Here is a 20,920-nt window from a genome sequence, read left to right as displayed (position 1 = left end):
ATATAAATAATATGAAGAATTAAAAACTATAAATGTATAGTATATGTAACTATAAACTTTATCATCAATAATTTAAAAATACAATTTAATATACCATGCATACTGGGCAAAAATAAGTATTTGTGAATTTTATCTAAATTATTATTTACATATAAATAGGATTTTTGTATATTTTATCTGTAAAATGCTAAAATCAGAGGACTAATAAAAATTCTAAAATTTTTAAAAGCATCATTAGTCATGTAATTAAAGTCTGCAATAGTATAATACATGTATTCTCTCTATGTTGTTGGTAATGTTAATTTAAAATTAGTAAAATATATGCTAATTTTGTGATGGATATAAAACATTCAAGTTCTGATTACTTTTTCAATTTTTGAATTTTAATTATTATGGGTACATAACAGTTGTATATATTTATAGTACATGTGATGTTTTGATATAGGCATACAATATGAATTAATCAAATCAGTGTAATTCGGTTATCCATTTCCTCAGTCATTTATCATTTCATTTCTTTCTGTTTTCAGGAAAATATGAGAGTACAAACATTTTGGTTACATTTTATATCTTTGCCTCTCCCTAGTAAGGATTAGAGGTATGCCCCTCCCCTCCACAACGCTCGTCGCATTCCTCAGATGTGGGTCTACCCTTCCAACTCCTGAATCCCTGGTGAACACCACCACCATTTGAGCACTGTAGTGCTAATCAGTCAGTACCAATTTGATGGCGAGTAAATGTGGAGCCCATTCTTCTGATCTTGTGTCATCTCACTTCTGGTAATGATCTGCACCCTAATGTTTATGGCAGCACAATTCACTATTGCAAGGATGTGGAAACAATCCAAGTGCCCATCAATTCATTAGTGTATTATTAAAATTTGGTATATGTATACAATAGAATATTTTCATTTGTTTTAGGAACATTCCAATTCCACACTTTTAGTTAAAGTATACCCTAAGTTATTGTTGATTATAGTCACTTTGTTGTGCTATCAAATATTGTTCATTCTATCTATATGTATTTTTGTACCCCTTAACTCTCCCCACTTTATCCCCCCTTCTCTGCTACCCTTCCCAGCCTCTGGTAACCATCATTCTACTCTCTGTCTTCATGAGATTCTGTTTGCTTGAGTTTTTGCTTCTGTAACATGTAAATAAACCATATGGTAAATTTTGTTTACATGCTACAGAAGAAAAACTTCAGACAAACAGGATTGAGTAATGTATCCAAGATCAGACAACTAATAAATATGAGAGTTTGAATTCAAACTCATTTCTTTAAAATCTAAATCTCATAATTGTTCAACTATTACATGACAAAAAATAATCATTTAAACTCTAACAAAATTGTTCTGATAAAGATATTACATACCTTAACTAGTCACTTTAAAGTATGAAATATTATTAATAGTAACACATCATTGAAATCTAGCTGCCACAGTTTGAAGTCACTGGATCTTCATCTCCATATTATTAGTTATTTTAAAATGTAAATTAAAATAAACATTGATAAGGTAAATAAAGAAATGAGCAATTTTGAAATATTACCTAAAATCTGATCCAATTCTCTTCCCATTTTCTGGTTCTCCTGGATCTGGGCATAAATTGGAAGCTGTTTTAATACCTCCCTCATTTACTGTAACAGCAAGAAAAGAAAAATAAACAAAATATGTATGATTAGAAAATCAAGGATGATATTAATTTAAAAACATACATAAAATGCATGCTCATATTTTGTTGTTATAATCTCTATCATTTAAGCATAGAAAGCTAAAATATAATATTATAATGCTATAGTAAAAGTGAAAGCTTTTGTTTTCTATTTATGGACCTATAAAAATAAATTTGATGTTCATATTCAATGATGCATTATTCTGAATATTAAAATATTAATATCTAACACTTGAATTTAAGTTACTTTATAATTGCAACATTTCTGGAAACACATTCCCAGAGTATCAGTGCCCAAAGTTTCCATTAGTCTTTGGCAGCAAAGAAGTCAACCACCAGTTATGAGTGTCATTTGAAGCCTTGTTATTTTCAACATTACAATGAAAAATATGATCCTATGGAAAAAGTTTAACATTATTAACACATCTGTATTTGGTATATAACAAAGAAATTTGTGTGCCAATATTAAAGCAAAACAATGGTGCCAATTACTAAGTATGTCATTAAATTATTACATAATGCTGAAAACCCAAGTATTGACTTTACCTTCAAGCAATATGCATGACTATATTTTTCTTAGTCATTGTGTCTTCAATAGTGTCTTCAAGGCACTCAGTTAATAAAAGATGTATTAATATTTTCAGTGAATGTGATCATAGTGGATAACTAAATCCCCAAGATAGATTTTTTAATGGGAAGATTATTAAACAAAGAAAGTTCTGAAATATCTGAGTGATGTTGTTTTATAAATTCAATCTTATAATGGCCTGGAGAATAAATTCTATTGTCTTGCTCTTTATTAATTTATCTGCTCCTTTTAAGAAAAGAATAGTTCATAAGTAGAGACTCCAGAGAGATAAAAAAAACCTTAACCTTGCAATGGTTTTTATCCTATACTGTGAGTTGGAATAACTGTAGATAGATCCTTTTTTAAAGAATAAAGATGCCTATTTCTAACCCTAGATATTTAGATATTCTAATGTAATTAGTTTAAGGTAGGATCTTTTTTGGGGGGGGTAGGATCTTAAGCATTAGTTTTTGTTTTATCTTTTTAATAACTCTCAATGTGATCCTTATTTAACGTCAAAGTTGAGAACCTCTGGACTTCTGGATTATTTTGTTCAAATTGGTCTCTGTGTTCAGACTGATTCATCAGATAGAAAGACAGCTATCAAGTGATGGCGCAACAGTCATGCCTGTGGTAAAATTATCACCTTCTAAATTAGATATATAATTTTGCTTGTGTTTTCATCATTCTAAAAAAATTACTTTCCTAAGTATCACTAACAGTGTTCTTCTTGTCAACTTTATTACATGCTCACTAATTCAAAACATATGATATTTTTGCTTTTCTTGGTCCTCTAATTTGCTATTTAATTTAGCTTTACCTTTCTGGGTTTTTTTCTCACTCTCTTATTTGGCTGATTAGACTATAACGGACAAATTTAAAAACATTGACACACATCTCTCCATATTTATATTTCCCTTATGGTTTGAAGAATTACCTATTTGCTAATGACTTGTGATCTATGATTTTGTTATATTTTGTAAACTCCTTTCTTGCTCCTTCAATGACCTATTTTATTATCCACAAAAGAGGCCCATAGTCATCTCATTAATCTCCTTAAATTTGACCTACTAACTTTGATGCTTTTGTGACTCCATTATCTTCTACCTCAAATCCATCTTGAATATTAGAGGAGGGATATACTTCCTAAAACACAGTTTTTATTACTGTTCAAATGTCCAATGATTCTAGATTTTCTACCACATCAACCGTATTTCTCACTAGTCACCAAGATGCATCCATCACCCAAATCTAACTTCCTCTCCAATGTTCTGCAATTTTGTTGGTCAGACATGTTCATTCTGTGCATTTGCTTGTGTTTTCTCCATGTCTCCATGTCTTCCTTTTCTTCCTCTTTAGGTATCAAAATCCTATCTAATATTCAAAACTCATCTAGAGACCACTCCCAAAATATAATCAATCATTTTTCCATATTACTCCAATTCCTCTTTTTGTATAACTTAGAATATTTTTTGGACAATTTTATATTTAATGTAAAATTAATCTCTATTTAAACCCAGGCAATCTGATTCCAGAAATTCTACTTAACTCCTGAGCCTTATAAGCTATCCACAAAGCTCAGCAAAGCAGAAACTATGTCATTAACTATAATTACAAAACACCTTTCCAAACATTTTGTCTTAAAATGCAGAGCATATTTATCATTTTGGCCACTTTTACCAAATTAGTCTCAATTCTCATGATTTTAATTGTCAATTTATTTCTGTCTGTTTAGAAGTGTACTGCTGTTTTTGGAAATCTGCCATAGAGGAAAGACATCTCAATTTAGAATGTAAGGATAATGATAGCAATTCTACATGGTACATGTATTTAATAGTTTCATTATAAAGGTTTAAAATAAAATAAAAATAAACCAAAAAGGTAAAATATTTTATTTCTTCTGATATTTAGATATTTCAAAACTGCCCATAGCTAACTAATACCAATCATTCAAATGAAATTATTATTCATTCAATTAGCTTATCTCATTTCATAATGCCATTGAAGCAACTAGATAAATTCTTCACTTTTAATTCTATTAATTTGAATAGCAACTTGTAGCATGGTAAGAACATGAATTCTTTTCAAATTTTTAATTGCACGGGCAGGGTTCATAAGCATAGTTTCATAAGGCTTCTGATTTTATATAGCATATAATATACCCAAAAATAAGTGAATTTGAACTAAAATATATCTCCACATTGCCTCTTCCAGCTGCTAACATTGAAACCTTTCTCATATTTTTAAAATTCAGATTTTAATTTTTATTCCAACTTATTAAATTTAGTGCTTTTGTATCTTGTTTTGAACTCGAACATTATGGATGTAAACAATGTACTTTTATTTTATACTAACACACTTCATATTCAACAAAGAGTTGCCTCTTAATTCATTTAGCTGTTCAATAAAATATTGTATCTTAGATAGCTGAGACTATATTTTATTCACTCCTTTACTTTCTTAGTCATGCATGGTGTTGACATGGAAGAATTGTGGAATGAATGGATAATATGAATTAATAGAAGTATGGATTTGAAGAACAGGGAAGAAAAACACACTCATTTATGGGAGACCCAGTTTGCTTATAATTTAACTTTAATATTGTATAGAAGTGCAGTCTCCAATCTCCAGGCTGCAGCCTGTTACCAGTCTGTGGTCTGTTAGGAACCAGGCCACACATCACCTTAGGAGCTCGGTGTCAGGTTCCCGCCCTACACCTATGGAGAAATCATCCTCCATGAAACTTAGGAACTGGGTCTCACAGCAGGAGGTGAGTGACTAGTGAGCAAAGCTTCATACGTATTTACAGTGACTCTCATCGCTGGCATCACAGCCTGAGCTGTCTCCTCCCTCCTTCCCCATCAATGAAAAAATTGTCTTTCATGAAACTGGTCCCTGATGCCATAAAGGTTGAGGACTGATGCTATAGAATATTAGTATAGAAGAGCCTAGTAGAAAAGTTGGTAAGACTATTAGTTCATTAAGTTCAGTATTTTAAATATATAAATTTTTTTTATTTTAAAAATTAAAAATATATATTTCTTTTTCCTTTTGTGGCAAAACTGTTTTTGAAAAAGAACAAAAGGGAGGGTTAGATAGGGGCAATTTAGAGTTCAGGTAGTAAAGCTGAAAAAAAAGTCTGAATCAGCCATTTAAAAAACCAAACTCTCCCATGAACACTATTGGAGCTTCCTGAATCTCTGTTTAATTCATTTCTTAGTTAAAATGTAAAGTTGCCATTGTAGGAATATATGCTTTGGTGATGTGTATATTGCATGTCTTCCATGCTTATGCTCACTTTTGGCTATGTCAGTAATAGAATTGATTGTTTCATCAAAGAACATCAGCTTGAGCGTTTTTTACATTTGAAAAATGAATGTCAGATAAAAATTATCTTCTGCTTTAATTATTTTGTCCTGTGTTAAATAAATGATTAATTAAAGAAATGAAGACTTGAATGCTTATTTAATAATAGATATATATTAGTGATATGAATTAAAACAATATAACTTTTTGCTATAAACAACCATGAAAGAATAGTTTTGAACCAATTATTAAATACTTTAGAAACTAATTGTAGTAAAATAAAATTTAAAATAATGTTGGCTTGTCATTTTGTAATAATGAAAAATTTGCCATAAATATTTTCTTTTGATTGAAGTGGGAATTATGTATATTAAAAAATGAAAATGCAATAGTATTTTTAAATTCTTTATATAAAACATAATAGATAATGTTTTAAAATTATGAGGCATATTAACATTTTTTGCCTCATATAACTTTTTGCCTGACAATCTTAAAGCAAATATTTCTTAAATATAATATTCCTTTAAAAGTCAGAGTTGATTTGTTCAGATAGACAGTTATATCTAAATTCCCTTTTTATTTTCCCTCATAACCCATGCACAAGAACAATAAAAATAATATATATGTCCAACAAGGCACTATACCAACAAGTATGGAGAGTTATATCCATCTTATAATGCCTTGATTCATTCTATATATCTTAGTTTAAATAACCCAAATTTCTCAGAACATTTGGGAGTTTGAAGCATACAGCATATAAAATAAAAAATTGTGTAGACAAAATGAGAAAAGGACCAATCAGTTTTACATCTTGTAATTCTGCCTAGAATTCCATAACAAATATATTGGCCAGACAAAATACTGAAAAAAAATATGTAGTAAGCCTAACATTTAATTCTGCAAATATTTAGTTTTTATTTCATGTTGACATGAAGAAATTTGATATATTGGAATTATCTTAGCTGGCAATTTTTTTCTATTCATATTTTCTATTATAGGAAATATGTATTTCTTTCCAAAATATATCAAATAATTAATCTGAGTCATATTGTAGCATTATTCATTTTCCTAAAAACTTATAATGTAAATCTCGAAAATACATTTTTAACCCTCAAAAATATGAAGAAATAATAATTTTTCAAGTTAAATACTTTGAATTAACGGTTTTGTGTTTTCCAAACAGGTAACCCAGTTTGATCAATGATTTCCTAGAAATCATATATTATGTCATAAATGACTTATTTGAAATTTTCTAATCTACAACAGTGATATTGGGAATTTCTGCCAACTGCTATTAATTTGTACTACAAAAATGGACAGCTCTACCAAAAAATATCCCGTGTTTGCAGTACAGAGGAAAATCTGAGATAATGGGATGAGCTTCAGATAATATATAAAGCCCTGAATTTGTAATTGAAATTGTGTATTTCAGGCCATTTCGTAAGATGTTTTCAGAAGAGTGAATAACAATAATTTACAAAATAGTATTGATTTTAAGAGTTTAGATAAATGAACTCAAATTAGTATATTTTTCTTAAGTGAAAATTTCTATTATAAAAGGAACATTCCTTATAAAAATATTTTCATTGAAATTTAGATATATTCAAACAAGAATTTCTATAAGAAACCACCAATTTTGAGAATTCTACTTCACATCCTAGAATTACAAAACTTGAATGTCCTCAACACATGAGATCAAAAGAGTGTTTTACATCTTGAAATATCAAATAAATTTGAGCAAAACTAATATGAGGCTGAATGTTTATCATGTTAAGCCATTAACTCAATACACATTCAAAGAAATAAAATACTGAATAATCATCATGCATGTTATATAGATATTAATGCAGTTAATTTGGTAAATACATGAACATTTTCATAAAATACACACAAACAACACAGACACCACAAATTTCACTCTTGCACTAGAGAAAGTAACAAAAAGGAAGTACACTCACAGATAGAAAACTTGTTGCTGTTGTCTTTCCCTGGAAACAACTTAAATCCTCTAGATTTAAAATCTATGGCCTTTTTCACTAGTTAGGAAAACAAACAAAAACATGTATCAGGAAATACAACTTTAAAATGAAATTCAAGTCAACAAATTTTGTTAGCATGGAATTATGCAAGATAAAGAAATCACCGTCTTAAGCCTGATATAGGGTACCCCAGAAGAATATTAAAAATAAAAATAAATCAATAGAATCACTTAGTAGGAAAATACTAAGCAGGGTAGAAGGACTTTGAATATTCTACAGGAAAAATCTGCATAGACATATAGATATATTTAAAAAACTACCAAGATTTTATATAAAACCCAAATCTTAACATTTTATCATAAACTAGTTAATATCATGAAATTTTATGGGATAAATTAAACTGGACAAGTAAAAATGGTGGGGCATTAGTATAGGAGGAAGAGTTTAATTAATTTCTTATTTTATTTTATTTTTTTGAAAACAAAGCACTTAAAATTTTGGCCTATTTGAAATGTTAGGACACATTTAAGAAAATAGTATAATTGGAAAATTTTAAAATAAATTAAAAAATATCTGCCAATAATCATTTCTCTTCATTATCATTGCATTTGACAATATGATTGATGCCAGTCCATATTATACAAAATGTATGAAAATGAATTACAATTTTTGGAGCCATCTAATATATTTTGCTACTATTGTTGATCATATGGTATTGACTTTCCAATATCATAACTGGACACTCTAAGAAGAAATAGATAAATATCAATACAATGGAGTAGGTTAGGAAATATTTTTTAAATGAGATTTGTTAAACATACTTTTTCAGGTAATTGGGATGAAGGAAAATAAGTATTACTTCCTTTTAAGTATACATTATTTGATTAACTGCAAGTGCTATGAATTTTTTTTAAAGTGATGTGATAGTTTATAAAACTACTTCGTATAAATTTTTAAATGATATCAAGTGAAGTGAAATAAAGAAAATCTATTTAATTGAAACCCCACTGATTAAAAAAAAGCTAAGCTATCCATCCTAATGAGCTATTCACATATGAATTATTTTCTCTTTAAATTTTTAAATTTTTACATAAACATAATAGTTGTATATATTTATGTGATACATGTGGTGCTTTGATGCAACATACAATGCGTAATGATCAAATCTGGGTAACTGGAATATCTATCACCTCAGACATTTATCACCTTTTTGTGTTGAGAACATTTCAAATCTTTTCTTTCTATTTTGAGATTTACAATAAATTATTGTTATGTATAGTCACCTTATTGTGCTGTCAAACACTAGAACTTATTCCTTCTATTTAACTGAATTTTGGTTCCCTTTAACAAATCCCTCTTCATCACCCCTCCCCACTTCATTATTTTTTTTTAAAGTGCTTAAACAAGAAAGCAAGGAATATATTTCATGTTTTCAATTATAACTTAGAATTATTTACATATTGCTTTTTATCAGGTTTATAGTGAAGGATCATAGTGTTAAACACTATGCAGTTAGGTTTTGTTCATGCTATAAATTTTTAAAAAAACAAAATTAAACTTTTTTAATTTAAAATAATTATTTCATTAATTCTGAACTGTTATTCTACCCAATTAGTTTAGATTATAGATATTTTATTGGTTTTTCAAACATTTAAGATGATTTTTTTCATATTAACACCTTCAAAAGTAGAAAGGTAGAGACAGGACCTTATGGTTTACTGGACTATATAGCTATAAATTATCTATACACACTACATATATTTGAATAAAGGAGAAAATGATCATTGGAGAGGGAAGGATTTGAGAGGCCTTATTCCTAGCAATCTCTAGTTGTGTGATTTTGGACAAAGAGCTGACTTTGCACTTATTCTTCTCTTAAAATAAGAATCTAGGACTAGATGACCACTCATGCTATAATTCCAAGATTCTTTATTTTTGTCCTCTATTATAGTGAAAGAGCAAGTATATCTCTCGCAAGTGATGCTTTTAATTGTGATTCTCTTTCACCTCTACCCTCAGCCTCATGGTAACCTAAAGTGTAGTTCTGAAGTGTTCAACTGGTCTAAATTTAGTTCTGTCACTTGTGAAATTTTCTGCTGTCTCAAAATACTTCTTAACGAAATTTGCATTTTCTATTTTGTGGTATAATTCTAGATTTTCTCATTCCAAACATGAATTAGAAGTAGGAAACTACCTCTACTTTTCTCTGCATTATAAGATTTGACTTTTTAAATATTACAAATGAGTCTGAGATTTCATGGTAATTTTAACATAAAGCTGAAATTCTAAGAGTAAAGAAAACTAAATGAAAATATTATAAAACCAAAGAAGAAAGTTGCACAAGAAGAAGACTCTATGGGCCAAAGAGTTCATGCTATAAACAATATGTCACTACTTGTGTGTGTGTGTGTGTGTGTGTGTGTGTGTGTGTGTGTGTGTGTGTGTGTGTGAAGGGGTGGTGCATATGGAGGAAAGGTGAAGATTTATGTACCTGTTTAAGGGTATATAGACTTAATTATTTTATTAGATGAGGTAAGGAATAACACTTTAAGATAAAAACAAGTGAATGCTTGCAGCTAATTGAATGTCACTTTGGGCAAAGAATTTTAAATACTTTCCTAGTTCTAAAAGAAACTAGACTTCTTTCTTTCTTTCTTTTTTAAGCTGTATATCTTTTTTTGTTTTTTTTTTTTTTGCTTTTCATTTTTTTTATTTTTAATTATTATAAGTACATAAGAGTTTTGAAAGTAAAAACGGATAATAATTGTAATATAGATACAGAAGATGAAAGGTCAGGGGCTATCCATTTTAGGAGACAAAAAGTTGTGAAGAGATAATAATATAAAATTTAAATTGACAAAAATCTTTAAAATATGCTAAACAGTAAATATTTTAGATGTTTATATATTTTTAAAAGGAAGAACAAATATTGTATATCTCTATGAATACATCAGAAGGAGGAATATTGTAAGAATTATAAGACTTTGCTGTAAATCATGTATCAGTGATTTATTATCACATATGTAAGATAAAAATATAAATTTTACTGTGTATAAAAGTACATGTAATAAATCTCAAAATTTCAAGTAATGAGTGCTTCTAGTGACCATATTTAACATAAAATTAACCTGACTTTTCTTAATTGATGTGTTTTAGTAACAAGTATGTAGAATTTATTTTATTATAAAGTCAAAGTTAAAATTCATTATGATCTTTTATATAGGTTAGGAAAATGTTAATACAATGTGTTATTCGTTGTCCATTCACTGTATGATAAGCTCCTCAAAAGCAGGAAAAATAGTTTGCTTATGTTATACTTGCATAAATGTATAAATGAATAAATGCAATATTATTAATTCTGGGTTCTAATTAAAGGTATTTTGTTGGGATAATTTCCTTTATGGGTCATGAATTAGGAAGGAGGGAAGTGATAGAAGGGTGAATGTTCAAGAAGAAGAATTTTCATCCATAAAGCTATTTTTAAATACAGAAAAATAATGTATGGCTTAATAAATTAAGAAAGCATTAAATGCAAGATAAGTTATGTATATAAATAAAGATCCATTTTCCTTGTTTTATTTTGTTTTTCATATACTAAATATTTTTTGAATATTTAGTTCATTTTTATTACTGTTTTGGTTTGACTCTCATTTTTATAAGCATAATAGAAATATTTTGTAATATGAGAAAGTCTGGTAAAAAGGAATATCAGGCCAGTAATCAAATCCATCTTCATTTTGTTGTAAGCCCTAGACACTAGGGAAATCATTTTATTCCTGTAACCTTCATTAGAGCAGTTTTAAACCACTAGTGCAGGCATCCTCACACTACAGCCCACAAGCCACATGCGGCCCGCCGAGGACATTTATCTGGCCCCCTGGGTGTTTTTGCCACCACTGCCTGTCCTGCTTAGCAGCCGACTCATCCCAGGCCCACAGTGCACATGTGTGGAATGTGTGCCGCACTCTCCAATGGCCCTTAAACTGGCCTTCTGTTTAAAGAGTTTGAGGACCCCTGCATTAGTGGACTATGACTGTGGCATCTTTCAGTTCAATTATTGTTCTATTATCTATAAAATCAATTTGAATTCTGAATTGCACGAAAAAACTTACAAAATGAAAATAACATTGAATGTTACTTCATCTAACTTTCATGTTAATCAATTGAAATCACTTATTTGAAATGATTTAAATTAATACCTATTATAAAATTAACCATATATTCACATATATAAATAATTGCTTTATATTGTTTCAAATATAAACTTTTTGTAAGGTAGGTGGCACTTGTCTTTATTGTTTATGTCAGAGAATCTAAGTGTAACTTGAGAACATGTGGTATTAGTGGGAAAAAATAGACTGGGAAGTAGTAGATATAGTGTTGGTGCTGGTCTTTAATGTTAGGAAACTAATCATATTAAATAGATGTGATACAGGGAGTTCAAATATTAGTTAAAGGTTTGGAAAAGATGACCTGTTAAATATTAGTTAAAAGTTTGGAAAAGATGACCTTTTATCACTAAGTCATAAAACATTTCCTGGCTTCAAGATCCTTATTTGAAAATTGTTGAGTTCTTTATTACATAATCTGAAAAGTTATGTATTCACAATTTATAATACTATATCATTTTTATGTATACATAATAAAAACTCACAATATGCAAAACATTTATATTCCAGAAAAAGAAACAGGCATATTTAATATTAGTAGAAAAGTGTTTCAATTATAAATAATTTACTGTCTTGTGTGTATGGAGCATTCATAGAAGACAATGCATTATTTATTAAAAGCTATCAGAACATCCCAAAACCTCTCTCACTTTCTACTTAGATTATATACTAATACAATGATGAAGATAAAATGAATGTAATATTCTAACTTTGTATTTATATTGATCTTCCAAGTTAGTAGTATTTATTTGACAATAAAGTATCTTGGAGTGGCAGTAGCTGCATTATATTACAAATCCTCAATTCAGTCAGCTCATGACAATTCTTTTGAAAAGGAAAATAATTTCTTAAGAGCAAGACAATAATTTGTATTTTACTGACTGATATTTTTGCTTTGTTTCTGTTTCATTTTAACTTTTCTTTTCAAATGTATAGGAAAGCTTTTGTCTTCCTTTTTTGTACTATATTTGATGTGATAATAGCATGTGTAATTCTTCTTTCTATTTTGAATTAATTATAATCTTGTCTTTCACTTTACACTCAACAAATGAACTATACCGATAAGAAGATAATTTATTTTATTTTTTTGAATATTTAAAATAACTAACTTGTGTGTCTGTGTGTACGTATTTGATCTTGAGAATATGGCTCATCTCACTACAGATTTTACTATTGACATTGACAGTAGTTTTATTTATGTGTGAAATAAGACTACTGAGTTGCTAAGACTTTTATTACAGGGTAAAATAAAGTGAAAACACAGTGTGTTACTTCTAGCATTCCTCTTACTGGAATAGGAATTTGCAGTCCAGTTATGTGTTCTAGTTATATGTTCTAGTCCCATATTACAAGAGACATGTTGATTAACTTCTTTATTCAGTTCTAAGAGATTCATTAATTTATTCTAAACTATTTAGGAGTAAAATATGGACCAAAGGAAGAGGGAAAGGCTAATGTTATTAGAATTCTCTATTTACCCCAGAGATTAAAATGTATTTAGGGGTTATAAAAGTATTTCATTGTGCTAAGAGGGAAGATTTTGTTCATTTGTTTAAAAGTAAGTAGTGGCTCCATGTTACAGGTCTACAAACTTAAAATTTAACATTTTTTTTTTCTGCATCATGTACTGGCTGAACAAAACACCTCTTCAGAACATATGTAGCATGGAGGCTGCTAATTGATGGCCCCTTCCATATAATTTTTCAAAGAAAAAAGATCAAGAAAATGCTAGTATAAAAACTAGACAATATTTCTGCAATGACTGTTTTATCATCTTTCACATAAGGTTTACTACTAGGTTAATAATAAAAATTTCTGCAAAAATAATATTTGTTATATACATGATTCTGTAGCATAATAGTTTTTGAAAGTGATTAGAGGTATGCTGTGATTAGATCATGTTTCTGGATTATATAGGAAGAAGGTATAATAGAAAATTCAGCAACATACTACCAAGCGGCTCATGAATCTTTTTTGAAAAATCTTTTATTTAACAATATATTAAAAATAAGAAGATACACTTTGCATAAAGAGAAACACTAATGGTCACTTTTGATGAGCAAAGTAGTGGTGCAACAAAATATGTTGAAAAGCACAGAAAAATTCATTTGAAGAGATATGCATATTAGGGGTATATGAGATCTAAGATCTTTTCAAATTCAAAATTGTATAATTGGACTAATTATGTTTATTGAGAAATGCTATATATTCATTTTTATAATCACTAAAAATCTTAATGTACTATCCATTTTAAAAATTACTAGAGATAAATAATATTTTTCAGATACCCTAATATTTTTTAATCTTAAACATCTATTTCTGCTACCATAATCATTTATGGCTAGCAGTTATTCTTGACTATAGAATGTGTACATCAGTATAAAATGAAAGTGATGCTCAATTTTTAGTTGAAAGTATATAATATATATATTATCATATATGGTACTATTTTTTACTCCTATGCTTAAATTACAATATATTTTAGAAACCAACATATAACAAGAGTCTTTAAATATTACTTAATTGTACTAATATTATTATCATTTATAATTTTAAAGTCTATTCTGTTTCAGAGGACATTCCAATTGGTCATTAAGTATTATAAATTTTTGAACTATTTTCCAGTATGTGTTTTTCGTTGCATAGGTATGATATACAAATTAAATTATCTTCTTTCCATGGATTTCTAACTTAAATTTATCTTTTTTATTCAAAGTGAGAAACCTCTCCGGATCCTTGATCAAAATATAGTAAGTTTAATAGAAATGTATAGAAACACACTTATATATGATCATATTAGGTTTTATGAATATATGAATAAGTTTTTCAACAAATTTTAAGATACTACTGTACAGACCCATTTTCCATTTTGCAAAAGATGCTGAAGCTCCAAGGTCTCAACCTTGAAACAAGGTAGACCTGGACTTTAAATCTTAGGAATCTTATATTTCAACCATTTTAGACTGAGAAATAAGTGTAAAATTTTTTCATTTGAGAAACTGAACAGTGGTGAGCATGAAAAGGAGAAATTATATTTTATAAAATCAATTTAATTTCACAGGCATTATGGATTGAATTTTGCTACTTTTTGTTTCGGAGATAGTGGACAGGCTATATAACTGGCTGAGAAATCATACAATTAATTATTGGATAAAGACTCTAAAATCTGTATATGGGTTTTCCTTCTTTGTAGAAATGGAACAAATTCAGGAATCCATAACACTTATGTAGATAACAGCAGATGTACCCGCAATGCTTGGCGTAACAGGTCTTACAGTTATGGTATGCTGCAAAATGTCAAGATTATATGAAAAATGTGGGATTTTTATATTCTGTTTAGAAAGGCTCATAATTGGCATAATACAAGTCACCATATGGGAAGAGTTACCATTGGTATGGTTCACAGATACTTTTAACACTTTAAAATTTTCTTCCTTTAATTTAATTAAGTTTTTAATCCTTATTTTCTGACAGCTTTCAAAAGAATTAACTTTTTAATTGTCTGTGGTTCTACACTTAATATTAACAACTACTCAATGTATATATTTTCTTATGCTCTTTTTTATTTTGATATATCATATTCTCTAGAATGCAAATGATTTTGTTTTGTTTATAATTTCTGTTCTCGTTTAATAAATTTTATCACAGATAATTTCACTATAAAATGTAACATGAAAAAGATAATATTTTCTTACTGAAGATCATTTTACATCACATGTTTGTTTTACATTCAACATCAGAGATCACTTATGTACACTGTAATGCCTTCTAAAATGAGATTAATTGGGAAAGAAGCAACTGCTTGAATAATAGTGACCAAAGTTAATGACTCCCTTAAGACTATGGGCAATGAATATAATCTTTCACTACAAATTTCATTAGTACAGTGAATTATTTTTAATTTTTTAAAGGAGAATAACCCATCTATGTTCTATGTGTCCATTTGCCTTTCCAGATCCATTTTCCACATTCTCCTCCTTGTTCTCTGCCCATAAGGTTGATCTAAATATGCTACATTCTTGCTACACAAATCGGGGCATTATATTAGCAGCATTGGCATTGCCTGGGAGCTTGTTAGAAAAGTAGAAGTGTGAAGCACTACCCAATACCTATTGAATTAGAATCTATGGTTTAACAAGATCCCCAGATGATTCTTTTGAACATTTAACTTTTTGAAGTGCTAGACTCTACCAACAAACTCCCTTAACCTTGGGGGAATTCCAGCAGGAGGACAGAGAGAGGGAAGAAAGATCAGGATTTTTATTCCATAGGGTTCCTCACCACTTCATTGATCGGAGTTGGCTATTTTGTTTAATTAAAGGATGTTGGTCCTTTCATGCCAGCCTGCAATATATAACTCTGTCCACTATCTCGCTCTCTTTATCCCAACACTTTGGGAATCATAACAGCCCAGCTGCTACTACCTTGGTTAAAGCATGATTCCTTGTGGTTCCTTTATATTTATTCATTTGGAAATAGTCCTTTTGTAAGTAAACTCTCCTTGCATTAGCCAATGGTCAATTGTTTCCAAATGGACTTTGATTGATACAAACCTGGTATAGGGAGATCACTAGAAATTTGATTTTAAATATAGATTTCAGGCACCATATTCAGCACATCTCTCAGTTTGTCTATGACCACTGTAATACTTCAAAGGGCAAAATCCAGGTAGAATTACTGATGACTGTTGCTCCTCATGCTATCATTGGTTGCTCACTTGTTTCTTACAAAATGTTTTGATGACCTAGACCACACAATTTGTCTTTTCTAGTAATTAAGTCCACAATAAGCATAGAAAAGTCACAGAGATAGAGGGGATAAAAAGAAATTTAAATGAGTTGGCCATATTGAAGTTGAAGAGTAACTGGCATGAAAATATATGGAGCTGATAGCAATCTGAGATGAATTGAATATTACACATTACTTTGGTAGAACTTACACATGAGATCAATATGAATGGTGCTAAATCAAGCTGTATATACTTGTTTCCAATATTCTCTATCAATATTGCATTAAGCTATATATTTTATCACTAAGGAAATTACCTAAGAAATGTAAAATTCTATGCTAATTGTTTTCTTAATTTATTTATCTTTATCTTAAAGTATTTTTATATACTAGAGTATGATTTCTTCTTGTAAAGTCTTCAGAAAAGAACAGTATCATTTATTGGTGACGTGTCTAAAGCACGAGGTACGCTGTACATATTGTTCTCTGAGATCTAACTAAATATAAATGCGACATTATTTCCCCATTTTACAGATGTGGAAATGGAAAAGGGTTAAGTGGTCATACAAATCTAAGGTGATACATATCTTCATTTATTTGATTCTGAAACTTCAATTCTAGCATCTATACCATTACCTGACTATAAATAACAGCATTCCATATATTCAATCAGAACTCTCAAGTGTATATCTTAGAAAACCACAAATAGATGGGATTAGAGTATCCTATCCTCACTTATTCTTTTTAATACAAAGCTAATAATATTAAACTATAGATAATCAGTAATATCTGACCTTAAGTACATATTAAATTAATATGGAGTGGAAGTTTCATTTAATATTGAAGAAAGACATTGATTATGTGCTGATAGTGCCAAGTATAATCTCATGGCTTGAAGCCTCATAATACTTTATTTTAAAAGTGGGAACAGATGAATAAAAAAGGTGTAGCAGAAACCAACTGCTATATGAAATCCAAATCATCATCTAGTCTTTTTAGTAAAATCATCTTTGGCTACATTCCTTTCTAATGGGGAAGTTCAGGAGAGTTGATAAAACTTTTTTCTTCCTTAATGTAAACCTACTCAATGAAAAATCTCTATCTGTCTAGGATCTGGATGAAATTAATCTAGAAATTTCTATCACTTTAATCTCATTTGGTATTATGAAGTAATGTCATTGGAGGAATATTTTAAAGAAACAGAGATCAAAGTTCAACAGTAAAAAGCAACAGTCCATGATTTAGAATACAAATGATGTAATTGTGAAGAGAAAAATATCCTATACAATGTACCCTAAACCTAATGCCATGCTGTTCTTCCATATATTGAAGGTTCTGCTTTTCCTAAAATTGTAAAGATTAATTGCGTGATTTCACTCTGTGCACAGCAGGGCAGCCATATGCTCTAGAAAACTACATGCAAGGAAAGCAGCTTGTTGCAAAAGTGGGTGAAAATGCCCTGAAATAATTCTGAACAAGATAAAAATGTTTCTAACATAGGACCATTTCTTTATACTTCAAAAGGCAGAGGAGTCCACTTTGGCACCAGCTTTGAGCACAAATAGAAAGTCTAGCCCCTTCAAAATATTTTAACAAGAAAAATGATTTAAATGTACATACGTCACATTTAATGTGACCATATCATTGACAGGTAAAATAAGCTGTGGTAAACCATTTGAGGAAATCAGCTACACACAAGACTGTTTTCATCTTTGATCTCTAAAATTAAGCCTTCCCTTTCCATTAGTTCAGAACATATTATTATCTTTCCTTATTTGTCCATTCTACTAAAATGAGAAACAATATGTTAATATAAAGAGTAAGCTACCAAGATATCTGGTTAATGATTACTGGTGAGCATAACAATTTGGTTGACTATCTGAAAAAAGACCATTTATAAAATAAGATCATTGTTACATTAATAGTATAATGATTCCAGTTAATGTAAAAAGGTGTAAGTTTCCCTAAAGACCTAATCAAAGGACAAGAACATTGAGTCATCAGAAATTCTAAAATTTCTGCGTAGGACTAACTCAAAAGCATGACTTGAAGGGTAGCATTTGATAGAAATGTTAAAAAGGTTACTTGCTGATTTTTCATTTTTGAACAAAATACATTTTCATTGCTTAATATTGTCATTTAAGTTCTTAGGCATTCAGAGTACTCTTATATAAGACCTTTTGAAAATGCACCAACCTGTTAACAAGTTAATTCTAACATTTTATTTTTTCTCTTTATTCTTCGCAAGAGCAAATTATCAAAAAAGTAAAAGAATTAGAAATAAAAAAATATATTTACTGTTATGAATGACATTGTTTTGACAATTTCACAAATGTCATGAAATATGGTAATGGAATAGAAAATGAGAATGATATTCAATAAATAATTATGTATTTGAATAATAAATTGGTACATATCTGGATATGGATTTTTAAATTGCTATAAATATCAACATTGAGCATAACTTTCCACAAAATAATATAGAGAAGTCAATAGAACAATGAGAAAAAACAAAAGAATGACAAGATATTGAAAGAGCACATAATAGTCAGTATTTGTATGTAATTCTCCATCCCAAATGTTGACAATTTCCTTTCTGTTACATGTATTTACCAATATCAAAATTCTCATATCCAAATTAATAATAAAGTAAATAAAAATATCTTATAAGAATCATATGTAACCAGATGACTTTTTAAAAGTTATAAATTCTCCAGTCTACTATTATTTATGCTTTAAAGATGCTATGAAAATCAATTTATCAGTTAGTCTCATGAAGGACCTGGGAATTCAAGGAGGAAACATACTTTTACCACTTTTATAAAATAAGAAGATGATGGTAAGAGATTTTTGATTTGTCAATAAATTTTTGTATATTTTTTTTCTGTTTGTAAATGTAAGGGCCCAAGCTCAAATTTCTTATATGAATTTATAGCTTAATGGAGAAGTTGGATTTCTAGTGTATCCATCATTCAAATAATGTACATTGTACCCATTAAGTAATTTCTCATCATCCACCTTCCTATTACTTTTCTTTTTTCACTGTTTTACCTTCATCTATCAGTTAGCCTTTCAGATATTTGAAACATTATAAATAAAGAAAAACTAAATTTAGTGGGTTTTTTCTTTTTGTTATTTGATGCATTTAAAAATAATATCCATTCAAGGTATAGACTTTAGGGTATACATTATAATTATGAGCTAAAATTTTACTTGGTATTGATTTCATCATTCATCCATTCATTCAGTGATCCTTCCAGTAAAATCATAATGAATGTCAATAGCTCAGCCATTCTTAACATTTGACAGAATTAATCACTGTCATTAAGATTGATCCAGAAAAATCCATCTGCCCTAAAATATCCCTTTCATGCATAAATTTACCACCAGTATAGTCACTCTTACGGAATTAAAGTTTAGCTGTTACTATGTTATTTGAGATAGATTATCAACATCATGATTATTCTAGTGGAGAATACCATTGCATGGGGAGTGGACAGTATTAGAACTGTCTGATATATGTTGCTCTCTCACCATGATAATCATCCTCATCTAAGTTCTTGCTATGCAATGTATCTACATAAACCAGGGACTTGTTAGAAATACAGAATCTCAGATCCAACTCCAACCCCATCATGTCACAGTCTGCATTTGAACAAGACTGATAGATGATTTGTGTCCATACTGAAGTTTGAGAGGCATAGTCTAAGCCATAGACTCCAAATCACTATTAACTGTTAATTATACTTCTGTATAACTAATTTGTTTGCCTGCTCCTATTTACTTAAACTTACTTCTTCAAATTCTTGCTAATGTGACTTCTTTAAAAAGTATATTAGACAATATCACTTTCCTGCCAAAACGTACCAATGGCTTAGATTAAAATAAAGCTTTTATTCTAAGACCTAGGAGACAGTCTGTTTCCTGTCTATGTGTCCAATCTCATCAACCTTGCTCCTTGTGCTTTCAACACCAGGAATATGGGGCTTTTTTCTCTCAAATAAACCTCAAGCTCTAACTAGCTGCTTTCTCTGCCTGGTATGATTTCTTCTCTGATTGTCTCTAGAATATGGCAAAGCATAGCTCCAAGAGCACACCTGTCTTCTTCCTGTTATTTAGGTCTCAATTTAAATTTTAATTCCTCAAAGAAGCCTTTTCCAATCTTCCAATCAAAGGTGGCAACCCATACATCACATAAGCCTGTTTTGATTTCTGCACAACTATTATTACCATCAGATAATTATTTGTTTATTTTTCTACCATATCTTTCTCTCCTCTTGAACATAAGTTCAATCAAGCAGGGTCTATTGGGTTTTGTTACATACTGTATTCCCAACAAGTGGACGAGAGCTTGGTACTCAGCAAATATTTGTGCAAGAAAAGAAAGAAAAAGAAAAAGAGAAAAAAATAATTAAAGGGAAGAGAGAGAAAGAAAGACAAGAAAGAGATAAGAAAATGAAAGAAAAGAAAGAAAATTGAGTGAATGAATGATGAATG

At 29.5% G+C, this 20,920-nt stretch overlaps 1 protein-coding gene across 5 annotated transcripts in view; it reads right to left on the bottom strand.

Annotated features, from left to right (window-relative positions):
* CSMD3 (CUB and Sushi multiple domains 3) overlaps positions 1 to 20,920 on the bottom strand; it is a 1,101,621-nt gene that overhangs the window by 651,572 nt on the left and 429,129 nt on the right. For 3 of the 5 annotated variants that reach the window (XM_012781857.3, XM_076005066.1, XM_076005067.1), the window contains 2 exons: positions 7,506 to 7,583; positions 1,551 to 1,638 (listed from right to left, as the gene is read on the bottom strand). In XM_012781857.3, coding sequence (XP_012637311.2) covers positions 1,551 to 1,638; positions 7,506 to 7,583 — 166 coding nt within the window. The remainder of the gene's footprint in view (positions 1 to 1,550; positions 1,639 to 7,505; positions 7,584 to 20,920) is intronic. The other 2 variants (XM_076005068.1, XM_076005069.1) reach the window with 1 other exon arrangement.

The sequence above is a fragment of the Microcebus murinus genome, chromosome 7 (assembly GCF_040939455.1).
Source record: "Microcebus murinus isolate Inina chromosome 7, M.murinus_Inina_mat1.0, whole genome shotgun sequence".
NCBI classification, from domain to species: Eukaryota; Metazoa; Chordata; class Mammalia; order Primates; family Cheirogaleidae; genus Microcebus; species Microcebus murinus.
The sequence above is the reverse complement of the archived record's forward strand: the minus strand, read 5'-3'. Positions and strand labels throughout refer to the sequence as shown.